An 18,925-nucleotide genomic window follows, 5' to 3' on the forward strand; every position below is an offset into this window, starting at 1 on the left:
TTGTTCAATCTCTTTCTTATTATCTGTTATTTTTAATAGTACTATTTTTCTATATAACCTTTGTATTCTTCACCTTAAAATAGTACTGTCCCTAAATGTGTTACAATTTTACTTATCTGTACCTGAAGTTGCTAAAATGTTGCTTATGTGGAGCTTTTCTCCCTGGGCCTCTACTGAAAACGGACATATATCCAGTTAGACCAGCCCGGTCAACAAATGTAAAATAAATAAATAAAAGTCCAATAAAGTCCTGGGCAAATCCACCCATACAGTGGGTACAAAAGATAATCAAAACCAAACAAGGTTCACTCCGGGGACCAAATCAGAGTATGAGACCCTAGAACGTGCACAATGTCAAAAATAATCCAAAGAAAACTTCTAAGGCTTAGAAGGTTGATTTAATAACGCTTGTGACCAACAAAATGCGTTTTCGAATATCTTCGTCAGATAACAAACACAAAATCAATTACATGCTTCACAAGAACCACTCATCTTTTATACCATACATAAATTGAATAATTGAATCCTGTTATATATTAATTACCAATCAAATAATTTAACTCAATCTGTAAAACATGACCTAAATGAAAAATATATATCCATAGGTCTTCTAAATATTCTGTACAATATATGAAGGTATGTTAGTAGATGAATATGAACTAATTTATTTTATCTAAAAAACTATTTATTACAAACATTTAAAAATTGGTTAATTTAAAAAAAGTATATAAAATGTATATATGCAAAAAGATTCAATAAAATTCTATGAATTAATAATCAAAAATACCACCATCTAGTGGACAAAATAAAAATTAAAAATTACAATTTAGCAGCCCTTAATTTAAGAACTGGAGTTATTGAAAGCATTTCATTTAAGCCTGGCTCCTTAGTAGCTTCCAGGATAATTTGCCAAAATAACTCTCTATATTCGAGTTTTGTTTCCCACATGCCACCCCTGATTTCTTTTGGAACAATTTCTAATACAAAAAACAGGAAAACTGATTCCTTGCAAACCTGAGAATGCCTAAACAGTGCATTATTCATTTTATTTTTCTTTATTTCATAATAATGTTCATATATTCTCGATTTGAGTTTTCTTTCAGTTTTTCCCACATAAAACGAAAAACAGGAGTGGCATGTGGCAAGATAAACTGCCCCTGTAGTGTTGCAATTGGCAAATTTAGAAGATGTAATAGTTTTATTTCTACTGGGAATAAAAATGTTAACCCCAGTGTAAATGAATTGACATTGAGAACATGATCCACACTTGTATGTTCCTGTTCTATGTGACTCACTATCACACCCCATGCTGCCCCCAAATTCAAAGATGTTTTTTTAAATTCATATCTCTTCTATATATAAAGTTCAAAGGCTGATTTCTTATAAGTTCTAGGTCAGTAAAGTTTCTAAACTTGTCCCACTCTTTAGTAATAATGTTTTTTAATAACACTGTATCACCTGTATAGTCCATTATATATGCTTTAGAAAAATTCTTGGTTTCACTTGAGGGTGTGTTAATATGGGGAACTTCTTGTTCAGCTTTCCCAATTGATAGAATTGTTAACTCCAGTTTGTTCCTCTATAGTAGCGTTTGCTACACAACCTTCACACTCATTGAATTGTCAATCAAACCATTCGAGGGAAGTCCCTCCCTCTAGAGTTCAAATGGACAGAGCACTTCCTGTTTCAAAGGAACGTTACAACGCCGAGACAGCAGGACGACCGGTTTTGCCACCCAGCATCGACGATTTCGATGAATTCCCTTTATTATTAAGAACAGGATCTAATATCAATGATGTTCCTACACAAGGACAATCGCAGCTTCACAATGAACCAAAAGGACAGCGTGAGCGGCGCTCACCACGCATACAAGGTGACTTTCCTATATCTACCACAGCAGTTGATTTAAAAACATTTCTAGAAAAAGAATTTGTTATGCATTCACCGGACATACATTCTGAAGAGAATAAAGCTGAAAATCCTTGTTACAAAGATAGTCTGGACTTATTATATTTTTACTTGGACAAATTCGAAAGGTTAGGCTGTGATAATGTTTATCTAAAAAAATGTATTGATAGGGGAATAGTCCCCAAAGGTTTACGTATTGTCAAATACCCTAATAGGGTGGAAGAGGGTTCTACTTTTCATAAAGAGCTTATTAATATCTTTGATAGATGTGGCCTGGACATAGTCCGAGCCATTATAGCTGAGAACGATAGGATAAGATCTCATCTTGTCACTAAAATTAACAAAGTTAATTCCAACATCACTAGTGACCTAATATTTTCTGTTCAATCTGAGAAAATTGTGTACAACAGTATTTTTACTAATATAGAAAAAGAATGTGCTATCAATATGAAAAGAAAAGCCCTCAAGCTTGAGAGGGATATTAAAGCTTACAGTACAGGGACAGCATATCCTAAACCCAAATTATACAACACCTACAGAAGGGAAGATGAGGGTGTTACTTCAGATAATGATAATATAGGGGTAGAGAATGAAGGTGAATTTAACAACCCTAACGAAGTTGATAGTACTAGTGACATCCCTTTAGAATATATTCCCCCTCTGAGGAGGTCAGACCGACTACGCAACAGGACAGTGGTACGTTACCAACACCCTGTATATCCACACAGGGGGAACTACAGGAACTAAATGGAGGAGCGGATGTAATTAAACAAAATGGACATACTTTTGAGTTTAACCAATACAAAATTTTTAATTATAGTTCAGTTGAAGTTACTAAAGAATTTTTTGAATTGTTTATAAAAGGTTTTAAGTTTATTCCCATTAGAAAGGTCAGTATACCCAGGGCTATAGTTGACCTAAAATTGTTTTTAAGGAAACAAAATTTAGGTTTAATATTTGATGGCAAGGTGAATGTTAATAATGTCATTCAAACAGAATTAAAAAAGAAAAGTGTTTTTAACCCTCCACTACACCCACAGTTAAGAAATTTTGAGAAAGCTATGGAAAGTGAAATCAGGAATTCAGTGAGTTCCCACCGTGTTTTTTCTAACCTAACCAAAGAACAACTTAGTTTATTAGATGGTCTGAAGAGAAATAAGAACCTAAGAATTATGCAACCAGACAAAGGGGGAGGTGTAGTTTTAATGGATGCCATTTCATATGAATCAAGGATGAAGGAAAGCCTGTATAATACTTATAACTATACTAAAGCTTCTATCAATGAAGTTAATATTTCAAAAGCCAAGATTAATGTGATCCTTAATGATTTATTACTTGAGGGCTCCATTGATTTGGATACCTACAACTTTCTTACCACACAGAATCCAAGAGTTCCATCCGTATTTGGTATCCCTAAGGTCCATAAAAACCAGGACGATCCACCCTTAAGGTTAATTGTTGCCTCAGAAGGTTCTATTACCACTCCTTTAGCAAAATTCATTGATATTAAATTAAAAGATTTATCATATTGTGGAGTAAATACCTTGAAAGATTCATGGGATTTTTTAAGACAAGTTAAAAAACAAATGTTTTGCAACCAAATAATTTTTATTACTTTGGATATTGTTGATCTATTTGGATCTATACCCCATGATGTTGGATTATTGTGGCTAGAGGAAAGTATGATATACCACAGATGTATAACACCAGATATTTTTAAAACATGTCTTATTTTAATGGAAATAGTTTTAAAAAATAATTTCATGTTTTATCAAGGCGAATTTTTCAGACAAGAAAAAGGTGTGGCTATGGGGGCTAAGTGTTCCCCCACATATGCAAATATCATTTTATCGTGGTGGGAAATTTTATTTATCAATGAATGTGAATTTGCAAACTGTTGGGTGTTTTACAAGCGCTTTTTGGATGACATTGTTATTTTTTGGACAGATACTATTGACAGATTTTTGGAATTTTTGCAATATATCAAAAGTACTACTAATTTTTTAGATTTTACATATACAATCAATATGGATGAATGTATTTATTTAGATGTTTTATTAACTAAAAGCAATGACCATTTTGTTTCTAAAGTCTACAGAAAACCTACCTTTTCAAATTCATACCTGCATTTTTCAAGTGGGCATCCCTTTAGTCAGAAAAGAAACATTCTTAAGGGACAACTCATTAGGACAAGCAGGATGACTTCTGATGAAAGAGATTTTTATTCTGACAGTCAATTTGTCATGAATATGTTTAAGGATAGGGGATACCCCAATTATTTAATAAAAGAAATTTATAATTTGGTTATAGAGGGTAGAAAAGAGAGATTTGCCCCCATTTTGGGACAAGAAGTTCCCCATATTAACACACCCTCAAGTGAAACCAAGAATTTTTCTAAAGCATATATAATGGACTATACAGGTGATACAGTGTTATTAAAAAACATTATTACTAAAGAGTGGGACAAGTTTAGAAACTTTACTGACCTAGAACTTATAAGAAATCAGCCTTTGAACTTTATATATAGAAGAGATATGAATTTAAAAAACATCTTTGAATTTGGGGGCAGCATGGGGTGTGATAGTGAGTCACATAGAACAGGAACATACAAGTGTGGATCATGTTCTCAATGTCAATTCATTTACACTGGGGTTAACATTTTTATTCCCAGTAGAAATAAAACTATTACATCTTCTAAATTTGCCAATTGCAACACTACAGGGGTAGTTTATCTTGCCACATGCCACTCCTGTTTTTCGTTTTATGTGGGAAAAACTGAAAGAAAACTCAAATCGAGAATATATGAACATTATTATGAAATAAAGAAAAATAAAATGAATAATGCACTGTTTAGGCATTCTCAGGTTTGCAAGGAATCAGTTTTCCTGTTTTTTGTATTAGAAATTGTTCCAAAAGAAATCAGGGGTGGCATGTGGGAAACAAAACTTCGAATATAGAGAGTTATTTTGGCAAATTATCCTGGAAGCTACTAAGGAGCCAGGCTTAAATGAAATGCTTTCAATAACTCCAGTTCTTAAATTAAGGGCTGCTAAATTGTAATTTTTAATTTTTATTTTGTCCACTAGATGGTGGTATTTTTGATTATTAATTCATAGAATTTTATTGAATCTTTTTGCATATATACATTTTATATACTTTTTTTAAATTAACCAATTTTTAAATGTTTGTAATAAATAGTTTTTTAGATAAAATAAATTAGTTCATATTCATCTACTAACATACCTTCATATATTGTACAGAATATTTAGAAGACCTATGGATATATATTTTTCATTTAGGTCATGTTTTACAGATTGAGTTAAATTATTTGATTGGTAATTAATATATAACAGGATTCAGTTATTCAATTTATGTATGGTATAAAAGATGAGTGGTTCTTGTGAAGCATGTAATTGATTTTGTGTTTGTTATCTGACGAAGATATTCGAAAACGCATTTTGTTGGTCACAAGCGTTATTAAATCAACCTTCTAAGCCTTAGAAGTTTTCTTTGGATTATTTTTGACATTGTGCACGTTCTAGGGTCTCATACTCTGATTTGGTCCCTGGAGTGAACCTTGTTTGGTTTTGTGTTCAGGAAGTTCACCCTACATCTCCTATTGTGGTTACAAAAGATAATCCTTTTGCTAAGATAGCAATCAATTCTCTTGGGACATCAAAGGAAGAATAGTTATAAATCTTAAAATCCCCAGTAGAATTCATCAAGATCTTAGATACTGTTCTCTCTGGGGATTCATTCTTTCCATCATCATGTTGTATATCCTCGACTAACGCCGTCTCCGATTCTGTTTCTTCTGATATTGTCTGGTTGTTTACCTCCCTGTTGTTGCGCTTGCCCATTCTTCCTGCCCCTCTGAAAACCCTGGTCACCGGGTTGGTTGACATTCCTCTGCTGGTCTCTAAGACGGTTGCTACATCTCACCGATGCTTGTGCTCCTCCCTGCACTTGGTTGTTGATCAAGTACAACAAGACATTAGGGGAGGAGCTTGGCCATTAAGGTTAGAGGAGAGAGAATTATTGTGGCAACTAAGATTAAATGCCCAAGCTTCCCTGGGTCTAAATGAATACAGTTCCCTGAAGTGTGTTTTAAAGTTAAAATCACTAGACAGATAATAACTGGTGTGTGTGTGTGTGTGTGTGTGTGTGTGTGTGTGTGTGTGTGTGTGTGTGTGTGTGTGTGTGTGTGTCTATTTGTATATATATATTTTTTATAATCAGATTTAATAGTGAATTTTTTATTTGATATTTTACATGCAGTCATAACATTTGCATTGACAAGTGAACTTTATGTGGAATGCAGCTTTAAGAATCTCAGGAAGTGATGTCATTGTTACACATCCTATTTAAACTTGTCTGAATGAATGGTTGGTGTCTGAAGAAGTTTACTGATTGTAGTAGACGAAAGCATTAACAGTAAATGTGTTTGTTGGAACTATCATCATCTTTTTTTGTTTTTGAAGTTCATTTTAATATTTGATTGATTTGTTGTTTTCTTAGACTTATTAAGATTATCTTGCTTGATCCGCACATCCAATAAGCTGTTCAAAAAATAATCAGAAGCTAGGAATTCTCCATAAAGTCAAACCATTCCTAACAGAATATGCACACAAGCTCATACCTATCTACTCCCTAGTCTCCTGTATACCTATTCAATTTTCACTAGCTAAACTGGGGCAACATTGTAATAAAAGTGTGAAGTTTACAAGTAATCATATTAATCAAAAACATCACTGTATGGAACTTCACTCCCTTAACCCATTAACACCTTTGTGTTGTGGAATGTCACATCTTTTGCTGTCTACACAGATCTTGCATTCCAAAGCATGTTCTGAAAAGTAAATTTAAAAGGCATAAAATAAATGCAAATATTTTGTAAAATAAAAAACTGTTAAAACTGTACAAATACAAAGTTATCAGTAAGAAGTATTCTTTACAGAATACCTCTCAACTGTCCAGATTTTCGCAGAATGTCTGGATTTTTGCCTCATATTTTAGGCCTGTTCTTCATAAAATTTGTGGTTTTATGGGATGATCTGAAGACTGAAGTGACTAAATAATGACATAAATTTGAGTTTCAGACTTCATATCCTTCAGAAATTGTATGTTAACACAGATCCTGTTACTCTAGCAACTTTCTAAGTTTATAAGAGCAATATGAAAATCTATCCCTAATTTTGGGTCTTTGTCCCTCCATTTTGTCAGGCTTCGTCCAGATTTCTTGCATTAAGATGTTGAGATGTATGGTGTATGCTATACTTCACTTTGGACACTGCAGTAAGAATTTCAAAAGCTGTTTAAGTGGTTCTAATCCATATATCAATAACCATATTTCTATACATTGCAAATATTTGCATGCCACCAGTACACTTGTATTTTTTGCATTTAGTGTCCAGTTCATAATCAGAGCAGAACCTTCCAGAATATGCTTTTCTGCTTTTTCATAGCATAGGATTATATCTTCATAGTATACCATGCTAAAGGATGTCACCCCCTCTTACAAACCACTTTTATATTAAGAATGAATATCTTTTTTTTGTATTTCCTTTAGGAACTAGCCCACGGGTGCCACTACTTGCACTTAATGCACAGGCCACCCTGCAGGACCAGGAAAATGGCCCACTCCCTAGTACTGGGCTTTCACCACAGAATAAATGGGTTGATTTGGCTTCCTAGGCCTGTAGTCCATAGATGTAACACCCAGGGCTCCTTCTAGGTGCCACCAAGGTGGTGAGCCAAAGCTGCCCCCCTTGGATGAATGAACGGACGGGCCCTCATATAATAAAATGTTATGTTAAAGACTATAAACACGAGACTAGCTTTGTGACATATAGGGTTTCGGCTGTGACTATAACTGGAAGATCTGGGTTTGATTACTAGTACTGACACTAGCGAAAGTCTCTGTAGAAGGATGGGAGTGAAAGTCTGATGTTAACTAACACATGCCAAAAGTTTGATGTTGTCAGAGTCCTTCCCTAACAGCATTACCTAGAAGAAGGTCAGGTACTGTGGTGTTTGCAATAATCCTAACAAAGATGAAGTAAACACTTTTGCTGAAAACTGTGGATCTTGGAAGAACATATTCACAGTAGCCATTGCACTCTGCATTCCAGTATATTTGCAGTGTTATGATAATTAAAGAAAATTTCTAAGCTCCACTCGATGATGGCCAGGATCCCCAACTCTCACTTCCCTCTCAGGGTCCTAAAATACAAAGGACTGGGATGAATGAATAGTCTTACAGGGGATACAGGCTTGATGATCACAGGAGGACGGAGATAAAAAAATTATGAAAATGTTTCTATAAACGTGGGTGCAGATAGCTCGGCTAATTAATTAAGATATAAAAACTAAATTGAAACAGCAGTGTGAATTTAATAATTGCTTAAGTTAAGAAACTATTTAGAACTGTAGCTGCTGAGAAGCAGTTTTTGCCTTATTTTACTAATTTTATACAGTAAGCCACTTTGATTTACTATTCAACAGTTTTTTTTTTTTTTTGCAATTTATCAAACATCAGGAGTGGAGGTATTTAAACCATTTGGGGTTGAGAACTACAACTAAGTAAAACAGAAAGTTATAAACCACAAAAAAATCTATGACCATCTCAATACAGTTTTAAAACAATTATTTTAATAGTTCCGAATCATTAAGTTTTCTTCCTATGTTACTATCAAAACATTCATTTATTCACCTGCACTTAACATATGTGAAGTTTGAAAGAACATGACACTGATAAAAAAACAAGATCAAAAACTTCTCCAGAGTCACATAACACTGTTTCACGATCAAATGAGGTCTACAATTTGCATGTTTTCCACCTCAGGCTATATTTCAGGTGTTATCACACAAGGTGCTCTCAGTTCAGTGCTTCATTCTTTCATACCAGAGAGATTAAGTTTAATGATTTTCTATACGGGAGCTAAATTAGAACAAACCTTGCTGTTGCTCAGTACTGTGGCAAACAAATGTGACCACATGAAGACCACAATATCTATAGTGGTGTCACTACAACTACTAATTAGTGAATTCCATTATATTGGAGTATACATACTGAAATATATTTACACAAACTGCTACTGCTGTCAGTGTGTTTATTAAACAGAATGCAAATTTAGTCTTTGTCATCTGTAGCTATATAGTTTTAGTTTGCATGGTTTGGGTATGAGTGATGTTTGAACACTGCAGTTACTATAGCTGCTATTCAATTTTAATCTTTTCTGCAGGCATAGTTTTGCAGTCAGGTAAGGTGAAAACGCATATGAATAGTGCCTGCCCTTCGTACACAGGCTGTGAGGCCATGAAGTAAGTTTATTTAAATAAAGGTTTCTGGCTTCCTTCATTTTCCAAATGAAAATGAAGGGAGGCAAAGAACATAACTTATTTCTTATTATTTTTCACTGATATTCTTTTATTTGTCATTGTGTTTAGTTGTTTTTGATGTTAGTTTCATTACTGATCCTGACTGGATAGAACAGAGGTTAAGGAGCAGGATTACCAACTAACAGGCATGGCTTTAAAACCTGGCTGGGGAACAACTGGGCAGCAGCGGAATCTGCACAGAAGGAAGTCCTGGCAATCTGCTTTCATATTATGCCACAAAAATTATATGGTGTCTTCCCATCGAGTCACCATGAATTAATTTTGACTCAGGGGTAATTGCTTGCTTTTCATTAATGATGGGATTGTAATTTGCCCTTCCCTTGTTTGACACAGATCCACATTTTGATATGACTTACTTTATGTACAGATAGCCTTCTTCTAAGTTGGGGCACGATACAAAAAGACTACTACTTATAACTGTCTTGAAGAAAAAAAACTCACATCATGTTTGTCAGCTGTTTTGGAAAAGAACTTAAAAGAAAATTTACCAGATTGATGAACGTTGAACTAAACAGTTAGAAGTGTCTACCTACTGATGGAAAACTGTATTACCCAGAAACATGTCTATTCTTGGTGCTGTCAAAAAATAAAATATTTTTCAAGATGCAATGATCCTACACTAAGTTATTTATAGTCAAGTGGGTTTGAGGTATGTGGTAGACTTTGCACATTTTGTTTTGGACTATTTTCCTTTGAAAACTATATTTTTGAACAGCTGGGCTCAGTGAAGTGTCATTCACTTGGTCAGCACTTGCATGGGACCTGCAATGGTTTGATGCATCAGTGCTTGACACTGCAGCACTTAAGCAACATGAGTGGATATGGTTCAGCCAATCAAGTTGCTTTTCAGTAACTCATGCTCAGATAAACTCACTTAAATGAGTGGATGCCTGAAGAAAAGATTGTTATATGGGCTCAATCTCATACAAGTCGCTTACCGCTTCTATACCCTAACTTAATATAAATAACTCTGAGGTCAAAAAATGTTAGCATAAGTTATGAAACTTATCTTGAGTTGTTCATTTATCCAACTTGACTTATCCATTCATGGCTCACTGAAATCCTACTTGAGTGTTCAGATGTGGTTTGTGTAATTAAAGATGCTCATTGCAGCTAAAGTAGGGAAGACTGCTCTGGCTGTTAAAATCTCTTGACATTTATTTCCCTATTCTTGTTGCTCACTTATAGACCATCGATATTGAAAAAAATGTCAGACACCATTTTTGACTAGATTTAAGTGATAAGTAATTGTCACTAATTGACCTCCCTACTGGTGCAGGGCTTGTTATATACTTTTGATCCTGTACTGCCTGCAGGGTATTGTTATACTCCATTATTGTTCTTTCCTTTGGCAGCAAATAAATAAGCACATTTCACTTACCTCTTGCGCTTCCTAATGTAAAGCACCTTAGAAGACCCAGTTGAGGGGTAGCAAAAAAAAAGAGAAAAAGACAGAGAAAAAAGTATGAGTTGCATTATGTGGAATAAAGCAAGAAGCTTAGCAATTTGTTATATACAATATGACAGCATCTGAGAAAATCTGCATAGTTCATGCTGTAATGGAAACGAAACATTTCTAACAGACTATAACAGAAATACTGAAAGCTAGCAATGTATATGAAAGTGATACACACAAATGCCTGGTTATTCTGTTCTGCAACATTGATTGTTAGACATGAAGAGACAGCTCTGAAGTCATCTGTACTGGGAGTATGACTGCTTACTGCTTCTTAACACAATGAAACATGCTCATTTAATTATGCAGTGATTAAAGATACTGTGCAGTTATATATGACTATAGATATCATGCTCATGCTGAAGGTGAAGGGAAATATATAAAAGAGTGGAAAGATGTGAAATAAAAGCAGTACCATCTAAATAAAGTTTAGAGTCCAGTATTGTTAACAAGTCATGTCAGGCTACTTAACCATGTCTTACAGTGAGTGCTATTTTTTTTTTGGTTCACTGATTTGCTGAAGAGCAAAGACATAAGCTCCGTTATTTTTTAATGATAACGGCATTTTAAGTCTATTGCTTTATATTGCACCGGCACATGCATCATCTGATATCATTAGTCTGCCTTACAGACCTATCTTTACTGTGAATGAGAACATTTGAGACTGCTGATATGCATAACTGGTATTAACTTTTACCTTTAATATGCAATTATTAAGCTATATAACTAAATCTGAGCACTATTTATAAAAACAATCAATAAAAAGTAATAGCATTTGCCTAATTAAAATAATAACTTGTGCTATACTCTCATAATTAAGATAATTAAAATTGATTACAATAATTTAAAACAGTGTCTCTCATGGGATTTGAATAAACTTTACTAAAGAGATGATACTTGGACTTCCGCGGTGGTGCAGCGGTAGCATTGTTGCCTCACAGCAAGAGGTTCTCCCATTCGATTCTCGGCTGGACTGTGGGGAGTGCCTTCTGTGTGGAGTCTGCATGTCTTCCCCGTGGTTGGGTGGGCATTCGAAAGACATGCGCAAATGGGCATGCCTTCGTTGAAGGTTGAACTTCGAGCTGGCGCCTCGGCGTTCTTGAAAATCTACTGCCAATCATTAGCGGACCAGAGTTCCGCTGTGGTGACCCCTAACCAGGAAAAGCCGAAAGACAACAACAAAGAGATGATGCTTTGGGACTTTCAGAACAAATTCTAAGCATTGCATTTCATTATCAGGGAAAGTATATTCCATACACCTATGCCAAATCACCTACTTGAGGTCTCCAGATGAGTCTTGAGAATAACACTTGGTTCCTTACCTAATAATCTGAGGGGGTCCCACTGGGTAAAGCAGTAGAATTACTTCAAAGAAACAGGAATCAGAATATGTAGGAAGTAGAAATTTAGGAGCAAGAGCTTTAACACTGACTTAACTGTGAACTATAACTTTAAAAATCTATACTGTATGGTAAAGCATGTCCCTACAGGCCATATCTTATTGTCCACCCAGAGTACTCAAGCAATGTCAGAACACTGTTGCACTAGGGTTTAGAAAAAGCCTATCACGTCTTCAGTATAATGACCATGGCTTCTCTGCTCTTCCCCCCAGATGGTGAAAAAGCTTGTCAATGGGAGTGATAAGTGCTAGGTAGCCTATCTACCACAAGAGGAGTGGTTTCTGGTCCAGAAATTGTAGTTTATTGGCCATTTGGGCAGTTTTTTTCCATCTCCTGTAACTTTCTGGCCTAAAAGCCTGCATTTGCACTTTTCCCCCCTTTCCTGTAACTAGTCTAGTCCAAATACAGATTTGCTGTATCCAGGACTGTATGTAAGCTTCTGAGCCCTCCAAGCCTTTTTGTGTTGAGGGACGCCTTCTAGCTTATCAATAGGAGTGGTAAGCACTAGGTAGCCTAACTACCACACGAGGAGTGGTTTCTGGCCTAAAAATTGTAGTTTATTGGCTGTTTGAGCACTTTTTTCCATCTCCTTCAACTTTCTGATTTAAAAGTCTGCATTTGCATTTGTTTCCCACCTTTCCTATAACTAATCTAGTCCAGATATAGATTTGCTGTATCCAAGACTGTTTGTAATCTTCTGAGCCCCCCCAAGCCTCTCTGTGTTGGAGGGAAGGCTTCTAGCTTGACAGTGGGAGTGGTAAGCACTAGGTAGCCTATCTACCACAAGAGGAGGGGTTTCTGGCCCAGAAGTTGTAGTTTATTGGCCGTTTGGGCAGTTTTTTCCATCTCCTTCAACTTTCTGGTCTAAAAGCCCGCTTTTGCACTTTTTCCGCCTTTCCTGTAACTAGTCTAGTCCAGATACAGATTTGCTGTATCCAGGACTGTATGTAAGCTTCTGAGCCCCCCCCCCAAGCCTTTCTGTGTTGGAGGGAAGCTTTCTAGCTTATCAGTGGGAGTGGTAAGCACTAGGTAGCCTATCTACCACAAGAGGAGTGATTTCTGGCCCAGAATTTGCAGTTCATTGGCCATTTGGGCAGTTTTTCCATCTCTTTCAACTTTCTGGTTTAAAAGCCCACATTGTGCTTGTTTACCGCCTTTCTTGTAACTAGTCTAGTCCAGATGCAGATTTGCTGTATCATGGACTGTTTGTAATCTTCTGAGAAGTGCCAAAGTCTGCTCTTCAATTTTTCCCTTAGATCTGCTAGTTCTCTCCTCTCTGGCACATTTACTAAGTTATTACTCTAGCACTTTACCATACCAAACTTCTTGGAGCAATTATTGTAGCACACAAAAGTGCTATCAGCACTAAACGTTCTACAAGAAAACAGCTCCAATACTTATTATTAATGCCCACCCCTCCAGGCATGTCTAAAGGTCAGTTCCTTGTGCTTTCTCCTATTAACCTGGTGAACTTGGGTATTCTGAGGCAATGTAGCAACTGCCTCATGTACACCAACAACCCTCTCCTCTTACCTCTCAACACTCAGACTTGCGAGAGATGCACTTATATATTCAAACTGGAAGCCATGGTCTCTCCAGCCAAGACTGGAATAGCGGGTAAAGTGGAGAAGGTCAACACTTCCACCACACCACATGGAACACATAGCCCTCCAGAACACACACCAGCACTGCCTTCACATAAAAATACAAACCACACACCCACCTTCACGGAGGCTCTCAATAAAAATATACCCAAACAGCAGAGACCTCCAAGGCAGAAATGCACTCGACCATCACAGCACAACACTAATCATGAGACACATAACTCTCCTAAACAGTGTTCCCCTCAACCAAATTCCCTAAGGCAAAACAGCATGCCCAGAACAATAGTCATAGGTGACTCGATAGTGAGGCACACTGATGTCCCACTCACTAGGTTGAATAAGGAGAAAGTAACAGTCAGCTGCCTGTCAGGTGCCAGGATCCACCATATAATGCATGCACTCAAGTCCCTCAACAGCAGGTATAAATATGACTCTGTCATTGTACATGTGGGTGTGAATGACCTGAGATGTACCTCCATGGACTACATGAAAAGAGACATGGAGGAGCTCTCGGATTATGCATCCCAGGTGGGTACGACACTAGCCATGAATAGCATCCTACCATCACCCAGAATGATATTACAGTACAAGCAGAAAATGATTGATTTCAACAATTGGCTAGGTTTCTGGTGTCAATCTAAGGGGATCCAGTATCTGTCTGCCTGGGATGACATGACTGACAACCCTCGATGCTTTGCCAGAGATGGCCTGCATCTGTCACCCCTGGGCTTCCGGATACTGGCTAAGGCTCTTGCCACCCCTATAGTGCCTTTTTTAGGTGGTGTTCCAAAGACCAAATTACCACTGTAACAGCTACAAACAAATACAGTCTGGGGGTCATGCTGCTCAATGCTAGAAGTCTAAATCTCAAAATACACTCACTCAAAGCACTCCTTAAAATGGAGAACATCGACATTTGTGCTGTAACAGAGACCTGGTTCAAGGCAGCAGAAAGCACTCCTGCGCTACCAGGCTATAACTCATTCCACACCTTTCGGCCCCAGAACTTGGACCAAAGCTCCAAAGGCAGTGGTGCTTCCATATTCATAAAGGATGCGCACACCTCCAGACTGGTAGCCCAACATAACGCATCTGAGATGCTTCAGGTGCAACTAAAATTGGTTAAGACAGCAATTCAGGTCATAGCCTGTTATAGGTCCCCAACAATGTCCCAAGACACTCACTCCACGTTCCTAAGCACCATGGAGAATATTAAGGTCCAACCTAACACACTCATGCTGGGCGACTTCAACTACCCCTCCATTAACTGGTAAAACTAATCATGTACCAATACACTTGGCCAACATTTCCTGGAATTCATTAATTCCAATGCCCTGGATCAGCTCAGTCTTACCCCCACTAGAGGTAGCAACATCCTTGACCTGGTCATTACTAACATGGGTGACCATTGCTCTACACCAGTAGTCAACTCCTCCTTGGTTAGATCCGACCACAAACTAATCACTTTGGAAATCCCCCCCCCCCCCAAAGGTAACCACCATGAAAAACTTTTCCAAAGCTAACTTTGGGCTCCTAATAACAGAGGTGGCTAACTTCACGGCACCCATGCAAATGGAGAATAGTTGCATGACCGCCGAATCATACACCAATGCAATGTATGAACATGTACACAAATCCTCTAAAGATAGCTATGAAAACAAAATTGCAGTAGATAGTAAAGACAACCACAAGGCCTTCAATAGTTATGTAAAGAACCTGCACGGCAATATGCAGATTTGCTCTGAGCTACTGCACAATGGTACCTCCTATACCAAGCCAACAGATATTGCCAATATACTGGCCAACAGATTCAGTGCCAACTTTACCCCTCCCCCCAAAGGACCAATCACAATGCCAGTAGATTACCAGGCACCCAGTATTACTGCTGCACAGGTTAAAGCAGCACTGTCCAAGGCCAAGAATACAGTTCTATAGGACCTGCCAATATCCCTGGCTGTGTTCTACATGAGCTACAAAGTGAACTGGCACCTCACCTGTGTGCCCTGTTCAATCACAGTCTCACCTCAGGCTTTCTCCCTACCGAATGGCGCACTGCTACAGTCATCCCTCTCCACAAAGGAGGAGTGACTACAGACCCTGGGAACTATCACCCCATTAGCCTGACAAGTCTGATATGCAAAGTTATGGAATGCATCATCATGGACCTAATAAACAAGGATATAGGGAATCTGCAAACTCTGGATCCCACACAGTTCGGTTTTGTGAAGGGTAGATCATGCCTGCTCAACTTGGTTGACTTCTTTGAGTCAGTCACCAGAGGTGTGGATGAAGGCAAGGGGGTTCATACAGCCTACCTTGATCTGGCCAAGGCCTTTGATACCATTCCCCACTCAGAAATCATAGAAAAACTCATTAAGCTAGGCATCAACCCCTATATCACTAGATGGGTTGCAAACTGGCTCACAGATAGAACCCACAGTGTGAAAGTAGCTGACTCCAAGTCAGACTGCCGACCAGTCACGAGTGGAGTCCCCCAGGGATTGGTCCTGGGTCCTCTTCTGTTTTGCATCTACTTCTCAGAAGTCCAGTCCAACACAAAGGGATTCTGGCTGACAAGGTTCGCAGACAATTGCAATTTGGGGCCATTATTAACTCCCCAAGTGATGTTGACATCCTACAACCATGGCCTTAAGCTCAATGCCAAAAAATGTGCCATCATCCCCTTTGGGAAAAAAAACATTTCCCATGAACTACCACAACGATGGTAATCTACTGAACACAGAAGGCATTATAAGAGATCTGGGAACACAGGTTTTGAGCAACCTCTCTTTTGACCACCACACTGTCACTGTGGTCAGAAAGTCCTTCTATGTGGCACATCACATTACTAAGGGTTTTGCATCCAAGAAGAAAGAGGTCATTGTCTCCCTCTACTCTTCCCTCATTAGACCAATCATTGAGTACAATGCCCCATTTCGCATGTACCTCACTAGACATCTGCAACAACTGGAGAGGCCACAAACGTACCTCACAAAGAGGATCCTAGGCCTTAAACACTTGTCCTATATGGACAGACTCAAAAAACTCCAACTATTCTCTGTCTCATATCACCTACTTAGAGGCAATCTCTGCTTGACTTACAAAGCCATGTCTGACCCAGCTCTGTTAGAAATGCTACATCTAAAGAAATCCCAATCCCTCCACACCACACGCTCCAGAGACCTCAGCCTCATTATCACAATCAACAGAATATGCTGTAGGGACAGGTTCATAACCCAGAGACTGCCCATACTCTGGAATAGACTTCCCATACATGTCAAGCAGAGCACTTCACTGTCCCTCTTCAAGAGAAATCTTGCTGAGTGGATGGGAAATAGAAAATTCACCCTGGGGATCACTCCAGTGGCTCTACTCGACAGATGCACTGAGACCTAACGTTGGGTGGCACTATGCCAGGGTAATCCTATGGGCTAGGCTTGTAAAGGCTCCACTGCCATTAGCCTAATACACACCTAAAAACCTATGAGCCTATGTATGGCTGTGAGGTCATTTGACTCTACAGGGATGGGACCCATCTGGTGAAAGGATAGAACAGGAGCCCCTGAGAGTGGTGGCCAAGGGAAAGGATGAATTCACAGGGGAAGTCAGGATCTTAAGTTAGTTGTAAGCTGGCAAAAATACTTTTGATAGCACTTATCAAGCTGGCATTTAAAGTATCTGCCAGTTATATGACTTCTGGAAATTTGGAATAATGTGTACACAGCAGGTAATGACTGTCTCATTACAGAAACTAAGCACACAGTACGTCATGACTCTCTCATTACAGAAACTAAGCTACATTTACTTTGTTCCATGCATGACCCAATATATTATGCAAAAACAGTGATTTTCTTCCATTCTAGGTATGGTAGGCATTACTGATATTAAATATCTATATTTGCTGCTAAATTTGAACAGACATTTTTATTCAATAATGATATCTCTTCCTCTCTCTCTCTCTATTTGTATTTGGCACTCTATAAATATTAGTTAGATATTTATTCTAGCATTGATTCTTTCAATTGACTTGAAATTACCACTTTTCTGATTTAAGTACTGAGCTTTGCACACTGAAGCTCATCTATGTGAAGATATGTTTAATGTCTTTATGATCTGTTTCCATTTGCTGTAGCCAGCAATTCAGTATGACATCTGTCAGCAGTTGCATTTCTTTGACTAAGATGTCACACTTCTTTGCCTGCCTAAGTTTCATCTGAAATATGTAGCCGCAGAATAACTCAAAGATTGTTTAGATTCTTGTCTAATAAATTTTTCTGCTCCTTGAGGTAAGCTGTCAGTGGATTAGTTATATGCATTTGTTTTCCTGGCTTATACCGAGTCTACATGTAATGTATTTTCAAGTTCAGTGGCATTCCTTGTACTCTAGATAGCACTTTGTAAAGTCATTACCTAGAAATACATTAATTGGCTTGTGATCTGATTCCAATATTACCAATCTGCCATAAATACAGCCATGCAACTTTTTACAGCTATAAACAATATCCAGTTTCTTTCTCCGTGTGTACCTTATGTGCTTTTATTATTTTTTGTGTCCCATACACTGCTGACTTGCAATGATACCATGCTGTACAACACTATACCTAGTTCTTGCTGACTTACAGTAAACTAATGCTCTATTGATTTTAACATAGAACTTAAGTGTAGGAGCTTCTTTAATAAGCTGTTTCTGAATCACAGAGTGGCTGTCTTATGGTTTTGGCCAAACCCAGTACACATCATGTTCTAGGAGTTTCCTTACTAGTACTGCAATACCTAAACTTGGAATGACCTCTGACAGATATGCTCAAATAGCTAGTTTACTGTTGTGTGCTTTCTGTATATTATTGTGGCATTAACCTTTTTTTTTTTCAAATCTGGTGTCAGACTTCATAATATTTAAATACTACTCATATGCTTTGTATTTGAAACACGCTGCACACCCAATCGTGACCTCAGAAGCACACAACAAAATCTTCTGCAGGTGACCAAGCCAAACAAAAATATTGGAAAAATACTTTACAGTCATTCAATTGCATACTCATGGAACGAACTTCCATTGTCCCTTTGCTCCACTACCAAAAGTGGCAATTTCAAAAAGCAACTAAAAATTAATTTCCAACATGCATGGGTATGTACTTGTCAGTAAATTATCTAAT

At 37.7% G+C, this 18,925-nt stretch overlaps 1 protein-coding gene across 3 annotated transcripts in view; it reads right to left on the minus strand.

The window, feature by feature from the left end:
• CCHR7.PART0H3orf18 (chromosome chr7.part0 C3orf18 homolog) overlaps positions 1-18,925 on the minus strand; it is a 491,892-nt gene that overhangs the window by 78,687 nt on the left and 394,280 nt on the right. For all 3 annotated transcript variants that reach the window (XM_044077916.1, XM_044077917.1, XM_044077918.1), the window contains one exon: positions 10,691-10,716. In XM_044077916.1, the coding sequence (XP_043933851.1) occupies positions 10,691-10,716 (26 nt within the window). The remainder of the gene's footprint in view (positions 1-10,690; positions 10,717-18,925) is intronic.

Source organism: Protopterus annectens, chromosome 7.part0 (assembly GCF_019279795.1).
Source record: "Protopterus annectens isolate FY-2018-M chromosome 7.part0, PAN1.0, whole genome shotgun sequence".
NCBI lineage: Eukaryota > Metazoa > Chordata > Ceratodontiformes > Protopteridae > Protopterus > Protopterus annectens.